This window comes from Aptenodytes patagonicus, chromosome 1 (assembly GCF_965638725.1).
Source record: "Aptenodytes patagonicus chromosome 1, bAptPat1.pri.cur, whole genome shotgun sequence".
Lineage (NCBI taxonomy): Eukaryota > Metazoa > Chordata > Aves > Sphenisciformes > Spheniscidae > Aptenodytes > Aptenodytes patagonicus.
In genome coordinates, this window is record NC_134949.1 from 18,626,031 (window position 1) to 18,639,851 (window position 13,821).

The window sequence follows — 13,821 nt, forward strand, 5'->3', positions numbered from 1 at the left end:
GACAAAGAAATCTCTACCAAAATATTCAGGAAAAATGTAACCCAAAGGATTACTTTTATCTTCTTAAAAAATAGGAAATATTTTACATTTTGTGTCAAACTAATCCTCTTTGATATACTGTATGCGTCACACACAAAAAAATAATTGGGATGATAAAGATTAATATAGTTTGAAAAAAAAAACAGTTTAAAAAACCAAAAGATGCCTGTTTGCAAAACTCAGTTCTGATAGTCAGCCAATTAAAAAAGACAAGCACCACAAACAGTGGAAAATTCAAATTTCTGTTAAAAATTTTTTGTCCTATGCTGTGTCTGTCAAAAGGAAGATACACATCTTTGCCACTATATCTGGAAAAGGAAAAGAAAACAGTCAAACCTACTCAAGCTATTACAGTTGCATTATTATGTTTTAATGACCACCTTCTTGAGGATGTTTTTCTGTATGAGAAGCAGCAGGGTGCAAAATCTGGAAAGGGTAAGGCCTTTTCCTTATGGCAAAGAAAATTGCAGCTATTTCTCACAGGAGGAGGTCGTTGGTCATATACTAATTCTATCCACATTGATAGGACAACATTATTGATAAGCACCTTCATACCTATGGCATGTCTTTAGGATTGATGCCAGTTGCACATGTTTACATCAACAGAATACCTTCTCCCTTGCTGATCCCTCAGGCAATGCTTTTTATACAAATAGATGTTATCTTGCTCATACTATCTGGTATTTCAGTTTACTACATAAAGTGCACACCTGCTTCTCATATCTCCTCTATATTGTTCTGAAGTGATTATGAAAAAAAAAAAATTAAAACCTAATCATGCCTAATGGAAGAAAAAAAATCTGTTATGTGTAGGCAAAGTGAAGAAAACAATACAAAATATGGTTAGCATTCAAAATAAATCTACAATATCCTTTTTATCCATAACAATTATTCTAGTTAGTATACTGTCTTTTGCTAGTCCCTCGTTTCTAGAAGTAATTGTCATGCGTTTTGGGAGTTTGATTTGCTCTGGTTTTATAGAATTCCGTTAGTTTTCTGTGAAAAAAGATTTTTTTTTTCTGGCATTGTTTCTGTATAAAGAAAAAAAAAAAGCAAACCCACAAAGCAACCTGTTTGTAGATCCAACATTTGGTGGCATTAGATTTTAAGTTTTTATTTAACACAATTTACTATGAAGGCTATAACTAGATAAGTGCTATGTACTATACTATGTCTCCTTTATAGGGAAAATATGAATACTTAAAACTTTTTCAAAGAGAGAAGGAGAGAGGGAGAGAGAGAGAGACCCTTTTACCAAGTTTCAATTACGTCAGATGCAGTTGGATGTGTTTGGTCAACTTATATCTGAAATGATGAAAAAAAACTCCTCTAAAATCAGTGAAGGTCAATTTTATGAATACTGTTCTCAGCATCTCAAAGTAGCTGTTACATACAGTAGGATGATTATAAGGGGAAACGCCAAAGTCTTCAATTCTAAATCTTCAGGTGTGCAGGCTGTTAGACCCCCTAATGTTGTAGTTTATTCTGTGTTCATTTCCTTTTGCATTTTCAGAAGTGATTTCAATTGAATCATTTATGGTTCTTCCATTCAGATTATAACAGCTATTTTGGAGCGGATAACCCTCAATGGCTGTATATGAGACATTGCCCGGGGTGCTTCCAAGATGCTTTTGAGCTGGGTAAGGAAATCACTGAGTGTTGACACATTCTCAAAGCACTATGGCATGGATTGAGAGCGTATGGTTTATAAACTGTGTTACTGACCTATTATTCTGTGTATTACTGACAGAATAGACTATACCAGTTTCCTTTGAAATGTTAAACAAAACCAAATAAACACTTTTTTAATTAAAAAAAAAAAGTAACAAGTATTTTTAAAAATTTAAATACAGTGTCTAATCTGTATGTGGTAATTCATACACAAAAACTTTAATTCATCATTACCCGCTTCTGATGTGTCTACTTTTTCTATAGTAGCCATTCAATGTATAATATTATACTAATGTAATGTCATACTATTACCATTACATTAGTATACTGGTGAGGTAAACCATACTCAGATTTTTACTGTGACTTTAGGGTCAAAGAGTTTCTGTGGGCATGGCTTAACCAATACAGTAGTTTAAGACTTAAGTGCACATTCAAACAGTAATTCCATGATCATCTCTACTATCTACATACTACATACTACTTTATACACTCTTGTTCAGTCAGGAGCAATTAGTTATCATGACTCATTTGCCCTTTCGGATATGGACACAGGCAACTAAAAACATACGGGCTAGTGAACTTGAACCTGTGCATGAAGGACAGTATAGACATGGGGTGTTGGTGTGGGGCTTTCACTGAGTGTGCATTAAGTGAAGAAATCAGAGAAAACTTTCTGTCTCTTGTTCAAAAGCCTGCTGATGAGTACGATGATTGGGACAGTCCAGCACAGGTGTGATGCTAAAATCTCCCAGGAGCTGGCACAAAGAGGGGTCCATGATGCCCCTCACTCCTTCTCCATTTAAGGTTAAGCAATGTCCAGGGAGAGTGTATATTCTGCTGTAGAGAAGGATGTTCTATCTCTTACAATGTTTGTATAATGCTCTTTGTAATGTTTTATCCATCTGAAATCCAGCTGAATCAGCTACAATGTCTCCAGGACTTTTACAGAAGTTAGTTCAGGCTGTGCACTGCCACTGCCCCACGTGCCAAGCGTACTATTTTAATATCTGGCTTTTTTGTTAAATGCCAAAATCTTAGGTGCTCCATTTCATGTTGTAATTAAAGCTTTCTATTTTAAAACAATGTAAGCATGCAGAAAAATAGTTCCTATTAAACAGCACAATTCAAAACAAACCAAAGAGGATGTTCCACAAAAAGTTTTGTGGAAGGCTGCTATAGAATGGTTACTTCATTAACTGTAGTAAGCTATAGGCTGCCTAATGTATCTGGTACATAGAAGAAATAAACTTCCCACAAAAACAAATAGACAATCAAATAATAACTAGGTTGGTGCATGCAAGGGAAGGTTATATTAATCCACAGTTCCTGCCATTATCCCACCCTAGGTGTACATAGATGGGCCTCCAGTGTGTTAATTCCACGGAGTCCAGTAATAAATCTCAGATTAGCTTGCAGTAATCCATTTTCATCCTACTGAACAGAATATTTCTTACAACATTTAGTATTAACTGGCCATATCTAATAAAAGCTAGAGACTGGCTAATACTTTTTTTTTTCTCTTTACTGTCAAGAACTAGTGAACTATATTATACATGAATGGCTTGTAAAATTATTGGTTTATATTTCAGAATGACAAACAAGTTTGTGTTCTAAAATTTAAGATTATAAATTTAAAAAACATTTTCTCCTTTACTTATTCAAGATTTTGGAATGAAGTCCTGAACACAGACCCAGAAGAAACTTATATAAAATTCTGGGCCTCCTTTAACATCACAGTCTGATGCAGGTGGATTTCTTGAAAACATGAGTTTTCAGGTTAAAAAAAAAGAGTGCCATAGTGGTAAACCCATTTTAATTTACACTTAAAATGTCATAATTGTTAATTTTGTGCATGTAACAATTTTCAACTGTTTATTTGAGGTTTTGAATAATTTTTAAAGCATCTGCACGAAACATTTGTCTGAAAAATATTTGTTTCCCCTCCACTAGCTTATTAGCAACCAAAGATTACCTCTTCCCTCAGTAATATCACCCAACGTGCTCAAACATTACAAAGGCAGTCATTGTCTCTTCCTCATTCATTCAGAACCTGTTCTAACTAACTGTGGAGGTGCCTGGTTTGTTCTGGATGTGCTCCATTTTTGCTGCAGCTCCCTTTCCTACTTTTCCCTAATGGAAAGAACTAAAAGTGTCCATTGTGGCCTGACTTCATCTCCTGATCATTTTTTGTGATATCCAGGTTTTGAGGTGGAAAATCAACAGCTAAATAAATGTAAAGAAAGTTCTCTGGTTAAAGTTCAAGCTATAGGTCAAAGAGCTTATTGGTTAAGTTGCCAGTGAGTATGAATTTGTATAGTAAAATTCACTGCTGTAGAATTTGGATTTTTTTTATTTTCCCCCTCCACTAAGGTGGGAGGAGGCAACAAAATCCCCAAATATATTAGCTTATTAACTTTTCCATACAACACTGCTATTGGCCATTCTGTAAAGGTTTGCTGTGACTTGACTCATAGAGTCACTGTTTATTCAGCATGGCTTTCTCCATGGGTCTCATTTTCAATTAAAAACTTATTTACTGAATGTTACAGCATTTTAGTTGTGTGCATTTAGGCTAGACCTTCAGGACTTGATGCTGGAGACTGTGGATCATAACTAAATTCCGTTAATTTCATGTGTTTAATCATCCTGGTTATAATACAAATCCTTTTTCTAATAAAGAAGTAAACAGTTGTATTTTGAGAAGTGTTAAAAAATCCAGATGATCTTAAAATATCTTTTTTACTTAAAAAAGTAAAAATATGAGGATAAGCCCTCTCAATTTCATTGTGATTTTTGTAAACAGCCCTATAATCGTTGGAACATTCAAGCCTATGCCTTGCCCACCAGTCTTAACTGTGAGTTTCTATAGTTGTATGCTCTCTCTGAATTATCGTAGAATCATAGAATCACAGAATGGTTTGGGTTGGAAGGGAACTTCAAAGATATCTAGCCCAAGCCCTCTGCCATGGGCAGGGACAGCTTTCACTAGATCACGTTGCTCAAAGCCCCAGCCAACCTGACTTTGAACACTTCATTATCATTTCAAGGCAATAATCTTACAACTGGAGACAGGTAGAAAGGCCCTTGAGACCTCGTAGGCTCTCTCTTTGAGATTAGTAGTTCTCCTCCTGGATGTAAATTGCTACCTATTCAAGTCTTTTTAGCTGAATGAAGACATATTTGGGAAACAAGAATAGATGAAGGCCATAAACCAACCAGAAAAAAATGGAAGTGGGAACGGATGGGCAGACAGACACTGTAGTGTTACAAGTTCTCCATTAAGACACGTATGGTTCTGTCAATTTAATACTGAGTTTCTTTTTCCCCTCAAATATATAAAACTATCCACAGGCAGCCATAGCATATATAATCATGTATCATAGAAATTAAATCACATCATTTAGATGTCTCTTTCTTCAGACATTAGAATATTTCTTCCTGAACAGGTTGAGTGAAAACTTGGTACATCTCCTATAAAAAAAAAAAAACAAAACATACTCTGGAAGGCAAGAATGAGTTTCAGCACTGCAGGTTCTTCACACAGGATATGCTGCCCTGGCTCCCTCCTCATTGGCAGCTCATTCATTACAGCTCATGTATTTTCTCGTATGCATACTGGCGCTAGTTCCTTTGGATCTGTACTGGTTACAAGTACCATCAGTGTAGGAACTGGATTTTTAAGGCTCTAAATTTTGTAATCCCAGATGCGTTGGGGTTTTTGTATGTAGAAAATTCCCCAGGTCATAATGCTGTCGTTGTTCTCAGTAGGAAACCTTAATTGCAGAGCTAGTTGGATAAGAGTTGGATTAGCTGGCAGAGTGTTGTCTGGAAAATCTTTCAGCTGTGCAATGTTATCGCTTCCCCTATGTCCCCCCGCCCCCGCCCCTGAGGATTTCTAGCCTACTGCATTTGGTGAGATACATATGTTTTCCCCAGCTACAGGAGCTGTGAAGGGTTCCTCTGGGATATCTAAGTATAAATACTTAAGTGTGTCTTCAGTTGCTAGGTTATTTTTAGTCCATGGGTGGTTACCAAGTCATCTATAATTGTGCTGTTAAATGTGTCAGAGCAGCTACTGCAAAGCTGGGTGCTCCCTGTAACAGGTTGAGTGTAGAAGGTAAAATGAAAGAGGACAAAAGCAACATTTCAGAAGCGAGCTGTTTAAAGGTTTGAATTACATAAGGGGAGATTGCTTGATGAGCAGATATGAGGAAGATGATCCACGAGTACAACATGGATGGAGGAGCATGGTAACATAGTTTGACTATACTACCCACAGTACCTGTGACCGGCATGTTGTGTCATTTCAGATTTGTGTTTTGGGGGAATTCACCAGTGGTTCAAGGGATCAGAGATGTCTTACAGAGCCTTTCACTTCTTCTTAGGCAGTTCCTATACAGCCTTTGTCAGTAGTGGCCAAAAGCTATTACCAACTGGTGGCTGCAATGCGGGAGAAAGTGCAACGACTTCCCAATGGCCAACTGTCTGCATGACATGAACTGCTGGCACAGTTCCTTCTCTATAAACAGAAAAGGGGAAGAAAATCATACCTGAATAGAAAGTCATTAAGACGGTAGGAAGAAGACAAGAACAGCAAAATAATACGACTGAAAAGCAAAAGGAAACAAAATTACTTAAAAACCCCCCAAAACATCAAAAGTTCTAAGTAGACATGATGCACTGTAGCAAGCAAATTGCACATTGGTTATTCTAAATTATCTAGGCTGCACTATCCCTTTTATGAATCAGCCATTAGGAGAAAGAACAGGAAGCAGGGTTTGGTCTGTCAAAAAATTATTAAAGACATATTAACATATCACCTAATTAGGTAAGTGAAGGAAAAACAAGTGAAAATTTTAGGTGTTCATGGAAGGAGATGGTCAAGTGGATGTGTATTTGTGGTTCTTATGGTAGCTGCATCATGTCACAAAGCAGAGATTAGTAGAATCTCTTTAGAGATTAATTTCTACTCCAGTGGCACTTGCCCAGGATCAGCTGAAGATCAGCGATAAATTTTGAGGACTACCGTAGTTGTGACTAGCCCAGTAGCAAAGAAATGTGAATCAGCCATTGGCACGCAGAGAACAGAGGGGAAAAAAAATACTTAAAGGCTGCAAAAATGAATTGGTGGAAATATGTCCATCTGTATTCATTACTATATATTCAATATATCATCTATTTTGGTTAGATTCAAAATGGAAGAAGATTTATAATGCCACTTCAGGCATATGTGAAGGATGAACTGGGTGAATTTGAACAAAATAAAATGTTCAACTTAGCATCAGGAGAAGCATTCCAGCTGAGAGAACCACTGGGCTGGAATAATCGCCTCAAGTGACTGGTGACAGAATATTGCCTGAGTAACTCAAAAGTAACAAAAATGAAATCCAGTGGGCAATGGCAAAAGTTTGGTCTAGTTAACCTAACAATAGATATCGTCTGCTCTATTTTTTATGATTCAAAGCCAGTAGTAGTTTCCAGATTCATTAGTGAAAATGGGCTAACGTCATCTCTTGTGCTCCTGCATTCAGATCTGCATTGGCCATGCATAATTTGAGGTTTTACGGCATGAACAGGAATAAAATAATTATGCAAAAGGCATTCAACACGACTGAAAATACTAGGGGCTTAGTTACAGGTATATAGAACACAATCTGAACATGATTGTTTTCCAGGAATTTTAGCACATTTTTATTTATAAAATATCTCAGTAGTGAAGAATAAATCTTCTAAAGTTTGGTAGAATCTTTTCACAGAATTAAATGCAGGGTATAGCTAATATTTTTAAATCTCTAGAATTGAGCAAAGGCTGCTGTCTTTGCTACAGAGTTCCAGTTTCAGTATTTCTGTAGAACTGGATTGACGTTTTGGTAAAAAGAGCAAATGAGCTGTACTTCCAAAAGAGAACACACATTTGGAAATTATGTGCTTCATTTTTGTGCTCCTTTCCCATAAGAACTCAGAAGAACTTCTCTCTCTTACACCTTTGCTCTTGCTCTTTGATCGTCAGGAAAATGGATTCCTCACTTTCTCACTACTTTTGCCAGCTGCAACTGTCTTCTGTATTGGAAATGTCTTCCAACGCCATGACCATCCTTTACCAGCTTTCAGGTGCTGAGCATTCCTCCTTTAACATTAAAACACAACTGGGAAATGTTCTGTGGAGTGGTTCCCTGGCAGGAGCTACTGCTGGGACCACAGCCTTTTGCTGAAGACATACGGGGCCAGAGCTCTGACAAAATTCACAGTGAGATAGTTCTGTAAATCCCTCTTGGCCTAAGCAGCTTAGAAGTTGTTTGACAGGTGTTATTCCATTAGTTGGGGATGCAAAACTTAATAGGTTGAAAGATAAGGGGGCATTTTTGTCAGGGGAATTTATTCAGAAAAGTCTTCCAGAGAAGTCTATGCTGGTAACTTGAGATATCTTTAGTATTTTATACATCTTCCTGCAGGTGACAAGTAAAGAAATTGAAGATGGATATTTCTGAATAGGACTCACCCTATTTGAAAGGTCCAAAGCTATTTAGAAAATACAAAAACCACAAGTGAACCATATTTGGTACAGCAAGTGGCGTTGCCAGGTACCACTGTCCTCTCAAATGGGAAGTCTTCTGGAATCCCTTGTTGCTATGAGACTAAATATCTCTGTACAGTGTGAGCGCTGAACCAGATTTTGCTCCCACTTACACTAGCGTGCATGTAGAGTGACTCCCCTGTGGCCGGGAAGCACAGTGCTGCATTCTGACGTCTTGCTTACGAAAGGGTCTTGATCCAGAGCTCACAGAAGCCCAGGAGTATTTGTCTAATTCAGAAGCTCAAAGAAGTAAGACTAGTTTAAAATGGGAGAAGGGCTATCATCTTGCACCTCAAAAAGAGCGAGCAATTTGGGGATTTTGACCCATTGACAATGGGTCTTCACATGTTTTCAGTCAAAGATGTGTAAAATTTTTCATAGGATTTCTCTCCAGACTTACCATGTTCAAACTGAAAGACACATATTGCTTATCCTGGACTGCATAAACTCTTAAGTTTGAGACACTTTTAAAATCCACTTATCTGTGGACTTAAAAGCTGCTATTTCAGGTTGGGGGTTTTTTGTGTTTCCTTAAGTATAAAACGTGTGAATTTTCTTTAGCTACTTGACACTTTTTTCTTTCACCAGAAGACAAATAAACAAACAAACCCCAACTTGAACTGCACCCAAGCATGGCCAATTTCTCACCAAAGTGTACATTTCAGAATGAAAGATTTACAGTGGAATATCTGTAGTGTAGCTATGACATTGCTTTAACATTGCATTGCTGTAATCTTCAAATACACTGAATGCAATAAATGGGTTTATAGGGATTTGTGTGAAGTTTAAAATTCAAAAGATAGCTGTTTTTAATGTTTCTCTGCGCTATCAGTGAAAAACCAAAAAGCACAGGGATGAACTTAACACACATCATCAACAACAAGGGAGATGTTTGCCCAACGCAAATATCGATCTTTTATTAATCTGTCCTTCCAAGCATCTGGAAACCCTCCCGTTTTTTAAAATTAAGAAAATATTTAAATATTAAGTAGTACAAAAAATAGCATTAATGCAGACACGTAACCGAAGAGCTATGAAAACAAAGCTCTTAGCGTGCAAGTATTCCCTTACTTGGGGTATGTCCTCAAAATTACGGATGCACTTTCATGTCTATCCCGGATAAACCGGGGTAACGCATCGGCCATCGGTGCGTTACTATCATTGCTGATGTAGCGCAGTAAATCTACAGCCAGCCTGAGGAGCACAGCACTTTCAGCTCGTCGCGGAGCTGCACGGCGGGGAGGACCCGCCGCCGGGCCGGGCCGGGCCGGGCCGTGTAGCGGCGCCCGCCCCGCCGAGGCCGCCCGGCGCTCCGGCCGCCTCCCGCCCGCAGCTTCCCGCGGTGCTGCGAACCGCGCCTGCCCCTGCCCGGTCCTCCTCTGCTTTACCCTCCTCTCCCCGGGTTACGCGGCCGTCGCTCGCACCCTGCCGACACCAGCGCCGGCCTGGCCGCGCCGCTCGCCCGCCCGCCGCCGGCCTCGGTCCGCGCTCCGCCCCGCTCCGCGGCACTCGCGGCTTCTCCCCGCGAGCCGGCGCAAGCCGGGCTGTCGGCCGCGCACGCGTCGCGGGAGTTAAGCGGAGCAGCCGGCGGCGTTTGAACGCGTCCGCGAGCAGAGGAGCATCCGGGCGGGCGCCCGGCCCAGGCCATCCCCTCTGCCGCCCAAATACGCGCACTCGGCAGCGCTTCAGCGCGCAGCTGTTCCCCCTGCCCCCGCACCGCCCCTTCGAGCCGCCGCCAGCCGCGTGTGCGGCGCGGAGCTCGGCGCCGCCCGCCCTTACCGGGCAGCCCCCGCCCGTCGGGGCGGCCCCCGCGCCTCCCGGGTGCGGAGCGCCGCGGCGTGTCTGCCCCCGGCCTGGGCTGCAGCGCGCCCCACAACGGCGGGGCCGAACGCGCAGCCCTCGGGAGCGGCTCCGCACCGCAGCACCTCCTCGGCCTTCCTGCCCCCCCGCCCGGCTTCTCTACGGCAGCCGGCCGCCGCGGCTCGGTCCTTCCCCTGGAGTGGGAGGGCGGCAGCGAAATCACAGCCTTGGTCTTTCTGGTTGGGTTTTGGTTTGTTTGGGTTTTTTTGATTTATGGCATGCTTTCATTTGCGTTCTTGTTTTCCGTGGGGATGGCTGCAACGGAGGCATCAACCTGTAGACTGAGAGAGCTCTCGCCGTAGCCCGGCGCAGCTGCTCGGGGGGCGCTCTGCGGTGCCACCGCCGGCCAGCGGCGCCGGCACGGGGTCGACCCCGCGGGCGGGCGGCGGGCGAGGGAGCGGGGCCGGTCGCGGCACCCAGGGGAGCTCCCGGAGCCGGGCGACAAGGAGCCCCGGCGGCGGAGGCGCGAGCCCGAGTGGAGGCCGGCGATCTTCGCAGGAGCCCCCGAGCCGCCCCGCGTTTGCCGGGGACGGCGGGATGAACTGAGTCCCTCCCGCACCAGAGCGGATCTCCGAGCCGGGGGAGGAGGGGGGGGGGGGTGCAACAAATTGCCGCCAGCCGGGAGAAGTTGCAGTAAAGAGAGATCCCTCCCTCCGCCCGCTCCCTCCCCTCCCCGCTCGCTCTCTCCTCCCCGAGCCGTGGCAGCGAGCGGCGGAGCGGCGGCCCGACGAGCGAGCGGAGGAGCGAGCGAGCGAGAGAGCGAGCGGCGCCCGCAGCCCGGCGATGCTGCAGCGGCTCCCGCGGAGCCTCGGCGGGGTGGGCCCGGCCCCCGCGCGCCCCGCGCCGGCCGGCGGCGGCGCGCCCTGAGCGGGCGGCGGCCCCGCGCCCCCGCGGCGCAGCGGGCGCTGTTGCGCAACCCTGCCCGGCGCTGCCGGCCTCCCTGCCCCCGCCGCCGGCTCGGCGCGGCGCGGCGCGGCTCGGCGCGGCTCCCGCGGAGACGGAGCGCTGATTCATGGGGCCCCGCGCCGGCTGCCTCGGCGAGGAGAGCGCGGCGCTGCCGCTGCCGCTGCCGCTGCCCCCGCGCGGGGTGTGAAGCCCCGGCCCCTCCTCCGCAGCCCCGTGCTCGCCCGCCCTGCTCGGGAGTGTGGTCCCTGCCGGGAGCCGCCGCGCCTGGCGCACAGAGGGAAGCGTTGATGCATCGCTGTGGAAATTCATTGTGTGACTTTCTGGGTATTTACTGAGTTTCAGACCGAGATGCAGCTCTTGAAAGCTTTATGGGCACTAGCAGGAGCAGCGATCTGCTGTTTTCTTATATTTGTCATCCACTCACAGTTTCTTAAAGAAGGTAATTATATCTGCATGTCTACATACCCTGTTCTTTAATACTAAGGTCTTTACGAGGTGCCTTAATTATTTTTACTGTTTCCAGTATGTTCTATTTACAGCAGTGCTTCCACGCTGTTTTTCCTTTCCGTTAAAGCCGCCTCATTTTTGTTCCTTTAGAGAATAGGTAGCTTTAGACTTACATTCTTGGTAAATGTGTGTGTGTGTATATATATATAAAATCTGTATGATGATTGTATTCAGTCCTTTAGCCAATGTCTCATTTCTTTATGGGGCATGTATAGCGTATAGAAAATATGTGTTGCTATCAGATGACCACAGAACAGTAGTCATCATGGGAGTATTAATAAACCAAAAAACCCTTAACAAGTAAACGTCTTATTTTTATACCAGATCAATAGGCATCCTTTCCCTCTTCCTTATTCAGTACATTTTCAATAGATGGCACTAAAGTTCTATGGAAAGGGCAGGGCAGAGCAAATCCTGGGCATTCAGTCTTACTTCTCACTGCCCCAAAACTGGAAGAGGCCTTTGCATGGTTTCAAGGCTCCTGTTTTTTGCACCTTGTGGTCAGAAAATTGTGATTATAATTTACTGGAGAAAATAGTTTGGGTTGTGGGGCAGGCTTTCTTCTTTTTTTTCCTACGTGAGTTGGGTGGAAAAAAAAATGTTTGATTAAGTGGACAGAGGAATTTTCTTGGGGAGTAACCCTCATATTGCTCTTTTTTGTTTTGTTTTGTTTTCTTTCCTCAGGAAAATACTCTTCCCACCCCCCACCCCCCGCTAAAATAATGATTCCACTGCTTATTTGTAAAGCAAACTGTAGTCTGAGATTCAAGCGTGAACCCTGAGAGATGTGTGTCTATTTGGTGGTGTGTGGGAAAGCCCAGTGCTGTTCTTTAAGCAGTGTTAACAAATATCATGCAACAATGTGGGGGTTTTGGTGAACCCATTTGTTCTTTTTTAGAATTGTAAGACAGTTGAGATTATAGCTGCCCGAAGAAGGAGCCCAGCTCAGCTTGGAGTGCTGGCTGCGCAAAGCGTGGAAAAAAACTTTTATGTGACTGGGACAAAGTTTCACTCAAGACTGGGCAAAGCGGCAACCTTGCAACCACTGAAGTATCGCCACTGGTTTTCATTTAGTGTCAGCCCAAAAAAAGCATGAGACTGTACATTTTCACAGATCTTTCCTGAGATGAATAAACACTGATTTGCCTGATACGGTTAATTAAGAAGCGTTATCCAGATATCTCCAGTGCCAGAGATTTCTCCTTTAAGAAACCTACCCATGCTTTAACTGCATTGTGTGCAATGCCTCCCACAGAGTCACTTCTTTAACATTCTTTTAAAATGCTTGGACTAGTGTATTTATATATCTCTGTCTAATGAGATGACTCGTTTTGAGGAGATTTTGGAGAATGAAATATTGCCAGTCATTTCAGGCTATTTTTTGTCAGTATTTGCTGTTATGCTTCTTTTTTTTCTTCTTCAGTCTTTCACTGCTTGATTTTGAGACCGGTGTTACTGTAAATGCTCCATAAAAGAAGCAGCATTTTGTTTCACTTAAAATATTTCTTCTTGCATTGTAGGAGTAGAAAGCTAGCAAATTAATATATAAAAACAGAAACCATGGCCATACACCAAGCACTTTAACACATTTTACATTGCTTCTCCTCCGGGATTTATAGCCACTCTTAATGTGGACTGCAGAGAGAAAACTGAAGCTCTCAGGCTTGTCGGATAACTTAATTGCATCAGTTTGTTTATATTTGTGAACAAAATATTTCTGCTTTGTTTAATGCTGAGAACTAAGTACTTACTGTAAATACAGATTGCGTGTATTGGGCTAGTTGTCAGCCTTTTCTTGACGGGTGCTAATCTCCACAATAGCATTTTGACCCCTTTCGTATAATGACTTCAGCAGTGTATGTATTCCTCCCTGTAGTTTCAATGATGACACTGAATAGCTTAGTGGAATTGATTGAAGTCTACATGATATAACCGAGTCTTTTCTTTATGAAGAACTTTTAAAATATCCAATAAAAAATGATTGGTTTAAGCATAATATATTCAAATGCAGGCATCTAAGAGAAGGAGAAATAGGTAACAGAAGATTTAATCTATATATCGTAAACAATTTGCAAAAGCAAGATTTAAATTTCCTTTCTTTTTCCTTTTAAAACCTGCTTTTTTTAAAAAATAATTTTCAGTAAGAAAACAAGGGAAAGAAGTGTGAGGAAAGGACTAGCAAATCATTTAACCATATGCCGACCACATTAGATTACTAAGTAAATATGTATAAAGAAGAATACACGTGAGATGGCTGTTACCTT

At 42.6% G+C, this 13,821-nt stretch overlaps 1 protein-coding gene across 5 annotated transcripts in view; it reads left to right on the top strand.

The window, feature by feature from the left end:
• Positions 1-13,821, top strand: part of TAFA5 (TAFA chemokine like family member 5) — a 537,936-nt gene that overhangs the window by 119,665 nt on the left and 404,450 nt on the right. The window contains exon 1 of one of the 5 annotated variants that reach the window (XM_076329114.1): positions 1,624-1,679. The exons of 3 other annotated variants lie outside the window; for them this stretch is intronic. In XM_076329114.1, the coding sequence (XP_076185229.1) occupies positions 1,637-1,679 (43 nt within the window). In that variant the 5' untranslated portion in view covers positions 1,624-1,636. Of the gene's footprint in view, positions 1-1,623; positions 1,680-11,252; positions 11,490-13,821 lie in introns of those variants that run through there. One more of the 5 variants, XM_076329093.1, reaches the window with a different exon arrangement.